The 17,773-nt window shown below is 56.9% G+C and overlaps 1 protein-coding gene across 3 annotated transcripts in view; it reads right to left on the bottom strand.

Moving 5' to 3' along the window:
- Positions 1-12,623: 12,623 nt before the first annotated feature.
- The window catches only part of HIP1 (huntingtin interacting protein 1), a 132,599-nt gene continuing 127,449 nt past the window's right edge, over positions 12,624-17,773 (bottom strand). For all 3 annotated transcript variants that reach the window (XM_026658405.2, XM_026658407.2, XM_026658406.1), the window contains 4 exons: positions 17,299-17,422; positions 17,011-17,072; positions 16,675-16,786; positions 12,624-15,812 (listed from right to left, as the gene is read on the bottom strand). In XM_026658405.2, coding sequence (XP_026514190.1) covers positions 15,802-15,812; positions 16,675-16,786; positions 17,011-17,072; positions 17,299-17,422 — 309 coding nt within the window. In that variant the 3' untranslated portion in view covers positions 12,624-15,801. The remainder of the gene's footprint in view (positions 15,813-16,674; positions 16,787-17,010; positions 17,073-17,298; positions 17,423-17,773) is intronic.

Here is a 17,773-nt window from a genome sequence, read left to right as displayed (position 1 = left end):
TGTTCGGGCAGGTCTCTGGCCTGTGCTCTACGGGAGGTCACAATACAAGGTCACAATGGTCCCTTTTTTCCTTGGAATGTATGAAATGGGTGAACTGGAGCTAAAGGGAACTGCTGGTTCTCGGCATCTCTGGAAATGGCCAGAAACAATCCCTGGGAACCGGTGCTCACAGGCACAGAAAAGTATTTTTTTAAATGGCCCCGAGATGAGTTCTGATGTCTCTAAAACCCCCAAACTGCCGCTCCCGTCCCTCCAAAGCAGACTGCGAAGAGTTACCAAGGGATCTCACAAAACTGGGTGACTGGGCAACGAAATGGCAGATGAAATTCAATGTTAAATGCACGTTGCAAAATATAATCCCAACTATACATACAAATGATGGGGCCTAAATTAGCTGTTACCCATCAAGAAAGAGATCTTGGAGTCACTTGCAGTACTCTGGAAGTGTAGAAAAATCCTTCTCACTGCCTGTATCATCCTGAACTGCGGAATGCTCATTCTCCAGCTTCAGGAGTCTTCAAAATGATCTCCAATCATCAATGGGACAGACACAACTGAATAGTGCAGCTGTCCTTAGTGTGCGTCAAGACCACACCAGGGAACTAGATGTGAATAAGATTGCTGAGAGCTTCATCCAGAAAGCTACAGTGAGACGTCATGTTTTTAAACTGGGACGTTAGCGAAGACCGCTTGGAGGGATCGCAGTGATTTTAATATACTGTAATTCAGGAGAATGTAATTATGCTGTTCATAACAATTGAATCTTTGTTAAAATAGTAAAGGTCCCAATGACAGACACATTCAATAACTAGAATATGAAAGAAGATTATAAATATGCTGAAAATAGCCTCCCCCTCTCCCGCAACACACACCCCTCTTCAAAAGCACCCACTGGCAAAACAAAAGGCAGCGTCTATGCAATGCGCCCTCCCTTGCTGTGGCAGTAACCATCTGCCAGTGCGCTGCTGGTCTGGCAGAGCGTCAGCAACAGCTGCCTGGGAACCGCGGAGCTTGCTGCCTCCTCTGGCTGCTCGGGAGCCGCGGTGCCTGCCGTGCTGGCTCTCCGGCTGCGGGGCTGAGGACAGGGAGACTTGAAAGAGGAACAAGCTCCCTCTGCGCTACCCGATTTCCTCCCCCGGGGCTGCAGCTCATCGCCAAACCCAAGCCAGCAAGTTCAGCCACCCAATCGAGCCGCCCTAAGTTTGCCGAGAGGCAGCCGGGGCTAGGCCCCCCTTCGCTGCCGCTAGCACTGGCTGACAAGCCGCTATCCCAAGCGCGGGATGAGGGGTCAGGGAACGAGACGCGGGTTTTCCCCTCTGCCTTTGCCCCTGGCCGCCTCCTCGGAGATCTCCTGTAGATGTGGCACACTAGGCCTGCCGTCTCCGCACTGCTCTGGGTGTTGATGTCTGTGACGTTATTGATATAATCTGGGACCATATAGATCATTGTTGCAACCATGGTCCTGTAGTGGCACCAAATCTTGTATAAAGGGGGTCAAATGAGGTGTCTAAGACAAGGTTATGGTTGGCTGGCTATGATTATGCTGTCTATATGTGTGTATCAATTTTGTAGTTGAAGTTATAAATATTGGCTCTATACTGTCTGTATTTCAAACTTACGCTATGCTTCTGGGTGAGATCCCAGACAAGTTGGTGTTAGCTCTGCCTAGCCTGCTTGATGGCCCATTAAGGACCATCAGCTATACAATGGACCCATTGAGAGAAGGCAAATATGCCTTCAGACTCAGCAAAGTATGCAGGGACTGGCCCATGTGACTCCAGACTCCATTTTGCTGTAATTTTCCACAGTAAGGACAAAGAGGTGTTCTTGCACCTGGAAAAGACTATAAAAGGCTGATGCCTCATCTCCATCTTGTCTTCAATCCTGCTTCTTACCTCTGGAGGGACTTTGCTTAGGGTTACCATACGTCCGGATTTTCCTGGACGTGTCCGGCTTTTTGGTCGTCAAATCCCCGTCTGGGGGGAAATTCCAAAAAGCTGGACATGTCTGGGAAAATAGGGAGGGGTCGTGGGGCTTGGATCCGCGCCGGAGCCGGACGGGCCGGTGCCCCGGGGCCCGATCCGAGCTGGAGTCGCCGGGGCCAGATCCGAGCTGGAGTCGCCGGGGCCGGTGCCTGTGCCCCGGGGCCCGAGCCGAGCTGGAGCCGCCGGGGCCGGGGCCGGGGCGGGCCGGGGCTGGTGCGCTCCGCCGGAACTGGGGCCAGAGCCTCTGGGGCCATGGCCGCTCGGCCGGGGCCGGTGCCCCGGGGCCCGAGCCGAGCTGGAACCGCCGGGGCGGGCCGGGGCGGCACCCCAGGGCCCGAGCTGAGCCGGGCCCGAGTCGCTCGGCCAGGGGGCCGGACTGGGCCGCGCCTCCTCGCGCCCCCCCCGCCCCAGCTTACCTGCTGCCTGCCTCCCTGTTTCAGGCTTCCCGCGAACATTTGATTCGTGGGAAGCAGGGGAGGGGGAGGAGCAGGGGGCGGAGCGTTCAGGGGAGGGGGCGGAGTTAGGGCGGGGACTTTGGGAAAGGGGCGGAGTTGGGGTGGGGCCAGGGCGGAGTTGGGGTGCGGGTGGGGCCCCTTGGAGTGTCCTCTTTTTGTTATTTTAAAAAATGGTAACCCTAACTTTGCTACAAATGGAAGCTCTAAACAAAGGACTACATGACCCATCCCAGCTGGGAATGTTCCAGAGACTTGATTTAAACCTGCAGTTTATTTCATCACTGCTACAAGCCTGAACCAAGAACTTTGCCATTACTGTATGTAATTGATTTCATTTAACCAATTCTAACTCTCATCTCTATCTTTTTCCTTTTATGAATAAACCTTTGGATTTTAGATTCTAAGGGATTGGCAACAGCGTGATTTGTGGGTAAGATCTGATTTGTTTATTGACCTGGGTCTGGGGCTTGGTCCTTCGGGATCGAGAGAACCTTTCTTTCCCTTTTATTGGGCCATTGGTTTTCATAACCATTTGTCCCCATAATGAGCGGCACTGGTGGAGATACTGGGAATCTTGAGTGTCTAAGGGAATTGCTTGTGAGACTTGCAATTAGCCAGTGGGGTAAGACCAAAGTCCTCTTTGCCTGGCTGGTTTGGTTTGCCTTAGAGGTGGAAAAACCCCAGCCTTGAGCTGTAACTGCCCTGTTTAAGCATTTTGTCCTGAATTGGCACTCTCAGTTGGGTCCCGCCAGAACCAGCATCGTTACAATGTCCCACAGCACCAGCAGCGCAAGTATTGTATTGTATATTTTAACGTTGTTGGTCATATTGAGTTACATCTTGTATATCAGTTTTTTCCTTGTCTTTAGGTTACACATGAATCACGATTAGGTATTTAATTAGCCTACTTGATACTTTAGGTGTTTTCTTACTTTGTGCTTCCTTAAATTTTTGATATATTAATTAATTTCATTCCATAATGTATTTATTTAATTTAAATATATAATTCAAAATAACAAATTCTACATCTTATATTTAGGCTCACAATTTGTTTAATACTGGTGCTGTAACTGGGGGGGAAAAAGTTAACAAGGTCAAACAATGCCACAACTTACACACAGTGGGTTCTAATGTGTTCTCAATAGGATAAAAAGTGGTGTCGTAAACCTCAGCCATCCCTTTCTAGGGGGGGGCCATCACTGTTCAGGCCAGCCAACAGCCATGTGGGCCCCAGGGCAGCAGGTGGCCACCAAAGCGTCAGGGAGCAATGAGACATGGCATTGATGTTGGCACACAGTCCTTGACCGTACCATCAAAATAACCCCTTGGATGATGGGTGGGGGTGGGTTGTGGCAGCAAAAGACACTGTATATCTGGCTCTTTGCGCCCTTTGCTTCTTACATGGGGATTCACGTAGGCATTGCCGATAGAAGCCCTGAGGACGTGGTCTGGGCCTATAGGGTTGCTGGTGATTGTGACGCTGGCAATCTAGGTGCCAGCTCTTGCCAAGACCACAGGTGTTAGCTAAGAACTAACAAACTCATAGCTGGAGACCAGACCTGTTCCCCTGGATGTTAGTTATGCTCAAAATAGGAATTAGTTTTTTAAGAATGTATTTAGTGTTGAGAGCAGGGGTCTCAAACACACGGCTCATGGGCCACATGCGGCCCGCAGAGTTATTTGGTGCGGCCTGCCAAGCTCCCTGTGCCCCTGTAGCCGAGCGGACTCACCCCTGCGGCACCCCCTGCTGGTCGTCTCCGGGAATTAGCTCTCCAGCCATTGGAGTGCCCTCTGCAGGCTGGTGTCCAGCTACTGCTTGGCCCCCATGTCCCTCCCAGGACCCCGGTGCCCCGTTATCTGGGGAACCCCCAACCCTCTAATCCCCACCTCGCCTCAGGATAAGGCCACTGCCAGTCACCAACTCGCCCCCGTGCCCTGGGGCAGACTGCAGCATAAGCCATTCATCATAGGCAAGGTTGGGTTTGGACCTGCTGCCTTGGCCTACCCCAGGGCTGCCCTCTGCAACCCCCAGTATCCATTAGCCCAATGCTAGGCCGCAGCCTGGGGCTTTCCAGGCTGGAGCTCCCCAGCCTTTCCCCAGCCCTGCTCCACTCAGGTACCTCGTCTCTGCTCCCTGCAGCCAGGCCCTTCTTTCTCTGAACGCAGAGAGAGACTTCTTCTGGGCCTCTGGCTCACAGCCTTTTATGGGGACCAGCTGGGCCTGATTGGGGCATAGCCCAGCTGTGGCTACTTCCCCAATCAGCCTAGCTTTTCCCTGCCACAGCCCTCTCCCTGGCTGTTTTAAGCCTTTCAGGGCAGGAGCGGGGTAACCACCCCGCTACAGCCCCCCCTGCCCCCAATGAGTTATTTCCTGCAGCCACCAAGCTCCCCTCCCCTGCCGTCCCAGCACACCCGTGTCCCCGCTCCTCTGCCTACCTCCAGGTGCTTCACGCCACCAAACAGCTGTTTGGCAGCGCTTAGCGCTTTCCAGGAGGGGGGAGGAGCGGGGAGCCGTGCGCTCAGGGGAGGAGGCAGAGAAGAGGCGGGGCAGGGGCGGGGATTTGGGGAAGGGGTTGGAATGGGGGCAGGGAAGGGGTGGTAACAGGAAGGGCAGGGGCGGGGCCTCATGAAAGGGGTGGAGTGGCGGCAGGGCCGGGGGTGTCAGTGATGCGGCCCTCATGGTGATTTGAGTTTGAGATCCCTGGTTTAGACTAGGAAATGCTTGGAAGTTGCTGCCTGCATTAATCTCACTCGTAATGTCTGGATTCCAGGCTGTAAGAACATGTGTTAGTTTTGCTTTATAACTTCGAGAATGTTTGCCCTGAACTTGTGAACCCAGGCCCGGGAGTCGTCTTCTCCTGACCTCCTGGCCCATCCAGAAGGATTATCAAAATCGGATGGGCCATCAAGGAACATTGCAATACAAAGGGTTGGTTATTGACCCTACCGCACCTGGGAAATGCAAGGAAGCTCATCTTGTGGACTTGAAACCTGAATGAAGGAAATGAAACAAAGTCACAGGAACATTTTCCATCTTTCTTTATTGTTTGACTCTCACAGGGCCAGAGCCGCCCAACTGCAGCCAGAGCACCCAGGGGTCACCTCCTGGGTCCGCCCTGAAAGATTCTTTGGATTGACAGAAATTTCCATTACATGCACCCGACGAAGTGGGCATTCACCCACGAAAGCTTATGCTCCAATACATCTGTTAGTCTTAAAGGTGCCACAGGACTCTCTGTTGCTCACTACAACTCCATCACTCTTAGGATTTCGATGGTAACTCATTGGTGTGTCGATGGTTGCTTGCTTGAACCTGTAAATAACTCTCTGATTTCCTTTTCCTAGTTAATAAACCTTTAGATCGTTTATTACAGGATTGGCTACCGGCGTCTTTGGTGTGAGATCTAAGGTACCGGCTGATCCGGGGTAAGCGACTGGTCTCTTGGGACTGGAAGCGCCCTGAATGGGGGTGATTTTTGGTGTAAGTGACCATTTGTCAGTAAGTCCAGTTTGCCTGGGTGGCAAGATAGGCTGGAGAGTCTACGGGGACTGTCTGTGACTCCATGGTGAGACGGTTGGTGTGATCCAGGTGCTCACATTAGTCACTGGCTTGTTGTAATCCAGGGGTCGGCAACCTGTCAGAAGCAGTGTGCCAAGTCTTCATTTATTCACTCTGATTTAAGGTTTCGCGTGCCAGTCATACATTTTAACGTTTTTAGAAGGTCTCTTTCTATAAGTCTATAATATATAACTAAACTATTCTTGTGTGTAAGGTAAATAAGGTTTTTAAAATGTTTAAGAAGCTTCATTTAAAATTACATTAAAATGCAGAGCCCCCCGGTCCGGTGGCCAGGACCCGGGCAGTGTGAGTGCCACTGAAAATCAGCTCGCGTGCCGCCTTCGGCACTCGTGCCATAGGTTGCCTACCCCTGGTGTAATCTAATGACAGAACACGTCACCAGTGTGGGGTGTCTGCCCGGAGGTTGGCACTCATGGTCATGAGCCACTCCAGACAGTAATGTTTCCTCTTCAGGGGCGTGGTGTAAATGCCCAGGGAGCAGTAAATGGTGTAAGGGTCCAGGGCTCTTGCTCTGGGAGGTTTTAGTCTCTGGGGCTGCTGTTGAGATTCCAGCCATCCCCGAAGCAACCAAGGATGCAGAGGATGTAGACCTGCCTTTACATCCTAAGCAGACACTGCGCTTTGATGGGATGTGGGTGTCTCCCAAACCCCCGTGACGGGCGTTGTACCTGTCTCTAGAGCTGTAGCAGGTCTGGCAGGGCGCAAGCCCCGGTGTGCCGATGCACTAAGAGAGAGCCCTGAAGCGGGGGGAACCTCCCTGAAAGCACAACTGTGCTGAAAGAAACGAAACTACTAAATAAAGAGCGCGGGAAATGTTCCGAGTGAGCGCGGAAAGGCGGGACGCCGTAGAACAGCGGGCGTCAGGTCTCCGTCTCAAGCCGCAGGCGGGTGAGAAGGGACTGAGGAGAGTTTTGCCGGGGGGAGATAGCGTCCGTCTCCCCCCGGCTTGGCCGAGTGAGCTAAGGCCTGTGTGACACTGAATACAGAGCTGCTCGCCTGTGTGTAGGTGGTGGAGAGAACACGGCGACCTCAGCCACGAGGTGTTTGCCCAGAAGAGGGTCTCCGAGGGGTTTGTTGCATAAAAGGCCAGAGGTGGGACCTGCCCTGTCACAGGGACGTGCACTGAGAAGAAGAGCTGGCTGCTGCGATGCTGACTGACTGACAGACGAGAGAACCACAAGGCAGGAGCTTCACCTTCATGCCTGCCAGCCCCCCATCTCCTGGGACCCTGGACCACCCCCTTCCGCCTCCTGAGAAACCTCCTGAGCAGACCGGGCCAGAGAGAGGGACCCAGATGACATTGTCACCACCCCGGCTAACTCCCAAACACTTCCTGCGATGTGAGACTTCGTCACCCGCCCCTCTCACCTTGCATGTTCTCTTTCCTATCACTTCTGTTGAATAAGTCTGGCTTAGCAGGCCATGACTGTATATTTGGCAGCACTGCTGTAAGCCTGTGGCCAAAGATGTAGCTAAAAGCAACGCCCTACACAGCCCAACAGCGCTACGAGTTTGCCAGGTCTTGAAGTGGCTGATCAGACCGTGTGCTGGGTCTGTGTCTCTCCCGCAGCAAGGCTGCAAGTCAAAGTCAACACCCAAGACAGAAGCTGCATTTTCTCTCGTTGCTGTTTTGTTCTCTCCCCTTTTGTGTGAGTTTGTCTCGTTTTGTTGTCTTAGGAACTGGGATCGGAGTTTAACAACATCATCATCGAGGAGAGCTCCAGCGCAGCTCAACTAACTTCTCTTTTCTCCAGAGGACAGTTATCGCCTTCTTTGATACCATCTATGAAACAGTCAGACAAGGTGTGATGTACCCGGGGTACAATCTAGACTAGTGAGTAGCTGTGTCACCCCTGCCCTGTAACAGGGGATGTCCTTCACACTGCTCTGCACCGGTTGTGTCCACTCCTGGACTGTCACAAACAGCCTCTAGCATGTAAGTCACTCTCAGCTATGTCTGTGTGCCGCCACAGGCAGGCTTTCACGAGCCTGAATTACACGGCAGGGTGACCCCAGCACACTCCCCGTCCCAGACTTCCCCCCGAAATGACATCCTGTACTGCCCAGCCCGCTGTCATTTTATTACTAGAAATGATATGCGCAAATCCTGTTCTCCCAAATGGAGCTTCCCAGCCACTGCAAGCCAAACACGCTGGTTTAGATAAAACAGTCAAACGAGTTTATTAACTACAGCGAGAGAGCTTGTGTTCACTTCAAAACTAGGAGGCCTAAAAGTCAGAATTGGTTACAAGAAAAACCAAGTGAAATGCCACCAGTGCCTAACGTACCAAACCAGGGTCAATTCAAAGCAAAGTCGCTCTCACCACGTTCCAGCAGCTTGGCAGGCCGAGTGCCTTTCAGTCGGGATCCCCCTAGTTCAACGCTGCTGCTTTTGGTTCTTCCCGTGTCGTGAAGGCCGTGGGCAGAGAGAAAGGGGGGGAACCTTTGGGGCGTCTCCCCCTCCTTTTTATGGTCCTCCCCCTCCCTTGGAGAAGCATCTCCAACTGGGAGCATGGCAACAGCCAGAGGGCGTGGGTGGGAACCTCAGGCTATTTTTTCGCTCAGAGGCAGATTTTTTTGCCCGTGTCCCTTTTCCTGCCAGAGAACAGAGACTTAGCAGGTGCTGGCCCATTGACCTTGCTTACACCTGGCTGAGGGGTCAGTTTGCCCTTGTCTCTGAGGAGCTGGCTTGGCCACTCCCCAGACTTGGAACATGGCTTAGTGACACCACACAGTGGACTCTTATAACTAAGGCTCCGAGTTTGTCACGGAGGTCACAGAAGTCACGGATTCTTATGTTCTTATTCCGTGACTTTCCGTGACTTATTCCGGGACCTCCGGGACTTCTGCAACAGCTGGCCCAGGGGCCGCCTTGCAGCTCGGACAGCCCATGGGCCAGCCGTGCTGGCTGCTGCTGGGGCCCCTGTGTGGGTAAGTTGCTCAGGGTTCAGCTTCAGCCCTGGGCGGCGGCGTTCGGGACCTCGGGCTTCAGCCCCATGTGGAGCTTTGGCTTTCTGCCCTGGGCCCCAGCAAGTCTAATGCCAGCCCTGCTTGGCAGACCCCCTGAAACCTACTCACAAACCCCCAGGGGGCCCCGGGCCCCTGGTTGAGAACCACTGCAGATCACTAAGGGCCTGGTAGCTCCCTCTGATTCATCCCTTATTTCTCCGTGAGTCCCGTCGATTTCAGCAGGACGAGTCAAGTCGTTGTGCTCCAGGCGGGCGAGGGGCTCAGGCGGTGCCCTACGGAAGAGGAGGTTTAATGCTGCTCTCTAGCCCTCACCTCACCACTCCTGTGTGTGATATGCTCTCGGCTCTGCCAACAGCAGCACCGGGGACAATCAGCCCCCGGATTTAAGGGCCCACGTACGACCTGAAGACCCAAGTTTGACAATTTTGGTCCAGTTGTTCAGTGGGTTTTTTTTCTTCTCCAATAGTTGTTGCGTTGTTTAAACGAGGGATTAGGCCTGGCCAAAGTTTTTCCATTGAAACTGGTTTCTGATGAAAACTGGCGCTGTTGAGTATGACCCGTTTTTGGCAAACAGCATCGCTTCCCGTGGGGAAAAAATTGGTTTTGGTTGAAAACCTGATCACTCAATTTGATTTGGAACTGGTGCTGCTGAGCCTCATGGGAGTTGTAGTTTTCAGTTTCCTCCTGGGGGCTGGGCTCCCTTGCTAGACTCCATCTCCCATGAATTTTCACTGGGCACTTCTGCCTCCTCCTCCAGCTCCACTGGCTACTCCCTGGTCTCAGCTCTGTAACCAGTCCCCATCCCTGCCCCTTTCCTCTCCTTCACACCGACCCCACAGCCTCACTGCGCTTTCCTGCTCCTCCTGCCAGCCGCCTAATGCGTTCAATCCTCCGCCCCTTCCCAACTGCCAAAGAAAGGGGTGAGTCCAGCCCCTGCCCTGCCTGCCCACAGCAGCGGGGAGAACATTATTAACTGAACGGCCAGCCCTTGGCCCAGCCCAGGAGGACAGTGCTGGGCGCTGCGCTGAGACTGGCTGGTAAAGTGGAGGTTCTGGAGGTGCCAGGCTGGTCTATGGGTGTATGAGACAAAGAAGGAATTTTCTCTTATGAGCCCTGTTTGTGCCTCGGTTTCCCCTAAACGCTGCATTGTTACCCAATGGGGGCGGGAAAGGGACTCTGCTCTCACACCAGGCTAGGAGACATGGGTCTGGGTGGCACCCAGCTGGCTGGGCCTTGATCCCCATATCAGTGGCGCATTTGAGAAGACAATGGCAAACTCAATCACCAGGCCCGTGCCCCCAGCACCCAAAGCCCCAGAGGGGTCTAGATTTCCCCACCTCTCTGCAGGGAGGCTGAGCAGCGCCCCCAGCTGGAGAACAAAGCACTGCAGAGGTGGGAGGAGAAGAGTTGGCTGCTGGAAAGAGATGGGGGCTCTCACCTGGAGCCTGCCAGAGACACACAGCTTGCAGAAAGGGGGTCACTACAGCCTGGCTGGGCTCTGGGCTGACTCTGCTTTACCCGTCAGTGCTCCCCCCGGGGCTGTGTGCCCGTTCCCTAACAAAGCTGCTGGCTTTGGCAACGCTGCTTGAGTGTCACTGCCAATGCTTCCTGATGGATGGGGCTCTGCAGGGCTGTCTGGGGGTGAGGCGGGATGCTGACGGCCCAGAGGTGGTGACGCCGCGTGGCTGCCCTTGGCGGAAGAGAGAGACGCCTGGGGGCTCTGGCACAGTCCCAGGGACTGTTCCAAAGCTGGGGGCAGAGCGCTGAGCCTGCGGGTCCCTGACAGCGTTCAGCGAGAAGGGAGCGCACAGCGCCCTCAGCAACCAATGCCTGCAGCCTTGTGAGCCAGAGCCGGAAACGGGATGCAACTCAAACCCTGCACGGGTTAGGCCAGAAAGTGTAATAACGTCCCAAGCCCAAGGAAATAACCCCACTGCATCGAACCTGCGGGCTCAAGGACATGCCCAAGCTGGAGAGAGCCCTAGTCCACTGCCAGAGGGCTCCTTGCACGAGAACCCAAGAGATGGGAGCTAAACCCCGGGAGCAAGGATGCAACAGAAGAGCAAGGAAGGGACCCGGTAGTGCCACAGTGCAGGGGAGGCGCGAGGCTGGAGCTGGCTCCCCCCACCCCAGCTGCTGGGAGATATGGGGCGTCATTTGTGACTGCAACAAATGAAGCCCAGACATTTACTCAGCAGGGGCACTGGGTTACGGCCCCGAGGCCCCTGCCCCTCGCTAATAGCTGCAGAGTGCAGCCCCCCAGGCAGGCCTGGCTCCTGTCGCCAACAGAGACCAGGGAACCCCAAAGACAGTTATACAAGGAGCTTTCCCAGAGGGGAGGCCTCCTGGCTCCAGGCAGCTAGTGGGTGGCTCATATGCGAAAGGCTGCGTGTTCATAGCCTTTGTACGTCATCTCACAGATCTCTAGCCCGCCTCATTGTCCATGTCAATGTACAGGCTGTATGCGTTGGCCTTGCTAGCTTGTGGCAGTCAGTTCCACAGGTTAACGATGCATTGGCTGCAAATGTCCATTTATCAGTTTTAAACATGCTGCCGTTCTGGTTCAGTGTCTCTTGCTCTTGTACGAGCACCTGGCATGCCTGTTTCATCACGTCTTTCTCCTTCTCGCCCAGTCTTTTCCATCTCCCTTCAGATGGAAGCTGTCTCATGTGCTCAGACAGTGAGGGGGTCAGGCAGGAACATATAGTAATATCTACTTCTTAGGGGAGGCAGTGTGGCCTAGTAGACAGAGCACGGGGACTCAGGAAATTGAGTTTAATGCCCAGCTCTGCCACTGGCCTGCTGGCTGACCTTGGGCAAGTCACTTCCCCTCTGTGTCTCAGTTTCCCCATCTGTACAATGGGGCTAAGCACACTGACCTCCTTTGCGATCTATGGATGAAAACTGCTATGTAAGGGCTGGATACTATTATCATCTAGGACTTTTCATCTGCAGATATCACAGGGCTTTACGAAGGAGGGTAGAATCCTGATCCCCATTTTAAAGATGGGGAAACTGAGGCACAGAGACACAAAGATGTTACTTGCTCAAGGTCACCCAGCAGAGCCAGGACTAGAACCCAGGTCTCCCGACTGCCAGTGCACTCTCCTTTAGGCCACACTGCCTCCCTACAGAGACCCGCATGCCCGGCTACAGAGCCCCTTTTTCGCTGCTAGTTTTTTCCACCAGGGGTGCGCAGAACAGCCCATAATATTCCATGTGAAGCCACACAGAAAATGCAGCGTGGCCCGAACAAGTCACTTCTCCTGAACCCCACACTGAACCGGACACTGCAGAGCGACTGCCACCACTGGGCTGAAAGATTTATTTAAAAATTGAGACCAAACAGTCAACATCCGAGACCATGAACCCTCCCTCCATACAATCATTAAAAGCTCTGTTAGCAGCAGCTGGCTGCCTTAGCCCTGTGCGGGCCAGACGGCGCAGGGAGCTGTCAGGTGTTCCGGGACCGGCTCCCAGGGACGCTCGGTCACCCGGGCTTGGGACAGTTCAAAAAGAAACGAGGAAAAGTCACTTCACTTGGAAACAAACGGTGGATTTCCCCGAGATTCATCTGAGATCCGTCAGCCCCCCGCCTCCTCCATCCCCCAGAACCCCTCCATCAGCCCCTCCTCCTCCTCCAACCCCTCTATCCCTGCTCTTCCTCCTGGCTCTGTCCCTGTGGCACCAGCCCGGAGAGCTGAGGTAGCTGGGCTTGAGCCGCCCAGGTGGGACCCCACACCGGAGGAAGGGGGTGTAAGCACGTCCCCCACCCCCCGCCTGCCTGCTGCAGCTCCTATTGCTTCGGAGGTAGTTGCAGGGCAAGGGGCTGTATTTGGTCTGGCGGTGGCGTGGGGGTGGATCACGCTGACTTGGAAGCAGTGAGAGCACCAGACACAAAGTCCTACAGGGCTGGGCGCCTCTGCAGGCCATAGCACCGCATGGGCTCCGCCAGGAGCAAGGGTTAGTGTTTAGTGTCCCAGAGCCGAGATCCGGGGCTGGGGCCCACATGGGGAACACCCACAGACCCACATGCTGCCTGTCCGAAGGCCGGGGCTCTGTTTTCTCCTACACGGGCACGACAGGCGCCCAGACTGGCATGTGGTGCCACACGCCAGAGCCAGTGTGGACAGAGGCTGGGCTGTCCCGGCTTGTCCTGGGCCCTGGAGGCGGCTGGGCCGTGGCCGGCTCCTGGGAGAGGGGAGCCAGCGCTGCCGGGTGACTGGGTGACTGGCAGCTTCGGGAGGACAAACTTCTGTCCTGTCTGAAAAGGCAGGTTACTGGCCAGACTGGATTTCACCGGCCAGGCTGTAAGAGCGCCTCTCCCAAGGCCCTGGGCATCCCGTGCAGATCTGGCTTAGACCTGCCCCAGGGCCCGGCTGCAGCCACTGCCCAAAGGGACGGACTCAGCCCCTGGGGGGGCAGCAATGGCTTCTGCGGCGTAGGACACAGACTAGGTCTGAATCGGGCCCAATTATCGCCACTGCTTGAACCAGCTGGTTTTCAAATTAGACACGGGGCACCAACTAGGTGGCAACCCCATCCCAGCCAGAGACATGTGAGACTGGGCACTGACCCACAGCCCCTAGCCCTGACAGGGGGAGAGGAACTGGCCCTGGGCACCGACCCGCAGCCACTAGCCCTGACAGGGGGAGGGGAACTGGCCCTGGGCACCGACCTGCAGCCACTAGCCCTGGCAGGGGGAGGGGAACTGGCCCTGGGCACCGACCCGCAGCCACTAGCCCTGGCAGGGGGAGGGGGACCGGCCCTGGGCACCAACCCGCAGCCACTAGCCCTGGCAGGGGGAGGGGAACTGGCCCTGGGCACCGACCCGCAGCCACTAGCCCTGGCAGGGGGAGGGGGACCGGCCAAGCACACGCAAAGGCAAATTCGCCTCCACATCTCACTGCAGTGGGATTCCCATGGGATGAAACGGGCCCCGATTTGCATGAACTGCCCCCGTGCAGGCTGTCCGCTGGGTACGAGCAGCCCAGGACTGCCCGGCTGTGTCAGCAGGGAGGGTATTTCACCGACTCCTTTGTCAGCACTGGCTGAGAGGCAGCACCTGAAAGCCCAGAGCAGGACGGTGTTTTGTTTCTGCTAGGGGCAGACTGCCCCTCCATCCCCAGCTGGTGCTGCCTGAGCGGGGAGGGGGGAGGATCTAAGTGATGGGGTGGCCATGTTCTGAGCAGCTGGCTGGGCTCCCAGGGAGGGGTGAGCTCAGACCCCGGGTTGCCTTTGGATTCGCTGCCTCGAATGGGGTGAAATGACACAGGCCACCAAGCGTCTTCAGCCTCCTCTGCCCCGTCTAGAAGGGAAGGGAGGCGTTCCCAGGGGTCACTCCTCTGCTCCCATCCCTCGCTTCCCAAGCAAACCCGGCCATGGGCTGCCCCCGCGGGCTCACAGTGCCCAGAAGATGCCCAGCTGTGCACCAGTAAGGAGGGCACAGAGGCAGCGAAGGGGACCGTGCTTGTTCCAAATTCTAGAGCAGCTTTCTGCTCCGTAGCAGCCCCCGAAGGGCACCGAGGATCAGTCCAGCACCAGACGCCTGCAGTCTGCACCAGCCATGCTGCTCAGATCAGTGAGGAGAACCGGCAGCTGGGTGCCCTGCAGAGCTCTTTTGCAAGGTGGCTGGAGCCAGGGTCCAAGTGCCCCCTTCCCACTGGGCGGGGATCAGAGCCGGTGGGGCAGCTTCATGTATTACCCGCTGGGGCGGCCTGGGTAACTCTCCCCGCTGGCAAAGGCAGAGGCTGTGATGGAGAGGCAGGAGCTCGGAAAGACGCCTCTCACCTGCGCCGGGCCAAGCACCTTTGATAGTGGTTTATTGCTGGCACTAACACAGTGATCTGCTCCAGGCACGAGGCTGGGACAGCTCCCTGCTCTGGGGTGGGGATGGGTCGGCTCCCAGGACCAGGCTAGGACCCTCTCCCACCAGGGGTTCAGGGGCTGGCAGGCTGGTAGCTCGGGCGCTGCCCCCACCGGCTGTCTAACACATGGCTTTAAGGGACCAGGGCTCCCCCGGCCTGCGTGCTGGGGCTTTGCTGGCAGCTCCCCGCGGCTGGAGGCCGGCTGCCCTGGGATGGCCCCGTTCGAAGTGCAGTAAGACACTTGCGGATGAGGTGTTATTGAGGCACGCTGGCCCTCTTCCAGCAGTGAAAGGCACTCGTTGTCCACCCCCCGGGTGCAGCACGCCCCCCACGGGCTCTCAGCTGCACAGAGCCAGCTTAGAACAGCAAGTGGGAGGGGAAGCATGGGGGTGGGGAGGGCGGTGTGCCCAGCACCGAGCCCAGAGCCCGCCCAGCCTCGCCAGCAGGAGAACCAGCTTGGCTGCATTTCCACGCCCTGCCCAGCGCGACGCTGGCTCTGAACTGGGCTGGCGAAGCACAGTGGGGTCAAAGCCCTAGTACCCCACGCCAGATCGGAGCTGCCGCCGCCAGGGCCCGGGGTGCGTCCTGGCTCGTGTCGCCGAGGCAGAACCGGTTCAGAGTCTGTGCAAGAGCGAACCGAGGTTTAGTCGGAACCCAAAGCAGCTGCACTAAACACGCGGGCAGAGTCTGTGTCCCGTGGCTGTGGGGAGCCGGCGCTGCCATGGCTCCGGGCACTTCAGGCCTCCGCACTTTCTACTTGCCCAGTCGAGGGTGGGGCGGCTGCCCGGCCGGGCGTGCTGGAGGAGGGTCCTTGGGAACGCAGAGGACGTGCTTCAAGGCGGATTTTGCACCGGTTTATTTTGTATCTTCAGAAAGAGCTACACCAAGCTGGGTCCCGGCCAACTGAAGGGGCGTCCGTGGGTGGCTGATTCAGGCGTGGGAAGCTACTCTGCAGCTGGAGGGGGAGGAACGCCAGCAAGGGCGGACAGAGGGTCAGAGGCCTCTGGGACTGGGGCTCCCAGGCGTTAGAAGAGAACAAATACTATCCCTGCCAGGCTCTAGGGACGACTCCTCAGAGGAAATGTGTGGTCTCCTCAGCCACCGTCCCTGCCCTGCTCCCCACAGCGCCCCCTGCTGGCAGAGGCTGGAAGGGAGTTGCCGGGAGTCCCCCACAGCCAGCTCCTGCCCCGCTCCCCACAGCGCCCCCTGCTGGCAAAGGCAGGACTGGAGTAGCCGGGAGCTCCCGCACAGCCAGCTCCTGCCCTGCACCCCACAGTGCCCCCTGCTGGCAAAGGCAGGACTGGAGTAGCCGGGAGTCCCCCACAGCCAGCTCCTGCTCTGCTCCCCACAGCGCCCCCTGCTGGCAGAGGCTGGAGGGGAGTAGCCGGGAGTTGCCCTACAGCTCCCACAGCACCCCAAGCGGAAGTCTGTTTTGCGGTGTAATTTTGCAGTGCCGTCTAGTGGGTTAAGCAAGGGACGCAGACACTCCTGGGTGCTACTCCCAGCTCAGACTCTTTGGGTGGCCCTGGGCAAACCACAACCTCTCTGCCTCAGTTTCCTCATGAGGACTGTGGGCTAATGATCCCTGACCCCTGCGTCCCGGGGCGGGAGTTCTCCGGCAGGGACAGATGCTACAGGAGGCCCCAGGAAAGGCAGTGGTGCTGCTGCCTGGGCTTGTATCAGATTTCTCCAGGGTACCAGGGAAAGAGGCAGGGAGTGAATCCTCCCAGCTGGTCTGCTTCTTGCCCCCTGCCACCCCCCGCTGAGCTCAGGCTGTACGCTTCCCTGCCCCCCCACCCCCGTCCCCGGGCACTTACCGTCCTCATCCCAGCCCTCCGCCACACCCGCTAGCTTATAATGCTTCTTGCGGAGTTCTCCCAGCTTCTGGCGCTCCTTCTGCAGCTGGTTTTCCAGCTCCAACACTCGCACCTAGTAGGGAAGGAGAAGGCCTTCTCATCACCTAGGCCAGCAGCTGGGCCTCCCCATCCCCACCCCAACCTGGCCCCAGCCCACTCTGGGACTCTCCCCAACCTCTCTGAGCCACCCTCAGCTCCCCAGCAGCGCGTCTGTCTGCTAAACCCGCCCTCGTTAACCCTCAACAGGCCAGAAACAATGGTGCAGGCTTTAGCCAGCCTAAGAGACGATGCCCCTACCTGCGAGTCCATTTCCTGGCGCTTGATCTGAGTTAGTGTCATGCTGGAGAAGTCCATACTGTCTGCGGGGGAAGAACAGACGAGTTGTACCCGTTAGGAGCTGCTCCCCCGCGCCCAGGACTCCCCCGGACGCTGTGCTGAGCACACCGAGATGAAGGATGGGCCCGATGGGCGAACAGGAGACAGTGAAATGGGAGAGGCTCTGATCTGCACAGTGGCTGGAGAAGTGACGAGTCCTTTAGGGAAGCTGGGCAGAGATTCCCCCACCCAGATGGGCCTGGCACTCACCTTTCTCCTCAATCTGAGACTTCCCTGACTTGGTGGAGGCCACCACACTGGCGGTGGCCTGGTTGACTCCTCGCGATGCCTGCCGGAGCTTGGCCAGGTTAGCACTGTCCTTATCCGCTTTCACCTGCCGGATCAAAGAGAAGGGTCACACGCGCCTCACGCAGGGGACGGGCCAGGAAAGGAAACAACCCGTCTGCTGGGCTGGCTCCAGGGGCCGTGTGATCACAGCACTGCACGCTCAGTGCTCCAGGGAGCCGTCAGGAGCCCAAATCCACGTCAGTGGCTAGCACACAGGGCCAGACCGAGGCCTGCCACTGAGCTGGTGGGGGGAGGGTGTAAAGAGCCTCCTCTTTGCACGGGAGAATCGCTCACCAAGAGCAAGGATTGTGTGGGGATGGGAGTTGTACCGCTACCCCCCCCGAGGGGTGGGAGTCGTGCCGCTAGCCCCGCCCCCTGCCCCAGGGGGAGGAGTCGT

This window comes from Terrapene carolina, unplaced genomic scaffold (assembly GCF_002925995.2).
Source record: "Terrapene carolina triunguis isolate 2854851 unplaced genomic scaffold, T_m_triunguis-2.0 Scaffold440, whole genome shotgun sequence".
Classification (NCBI taxonomy): domain Eukaryota; kingdom Metazoa; phylum Chordata; order Testudines; family Emydidae; genus Terrapene; species Terrapene triunguis.
Note: the sequence above shows the minus strand (reverse complement) of the source record. Positions and strands in the feature narration are given on the sequence as shown.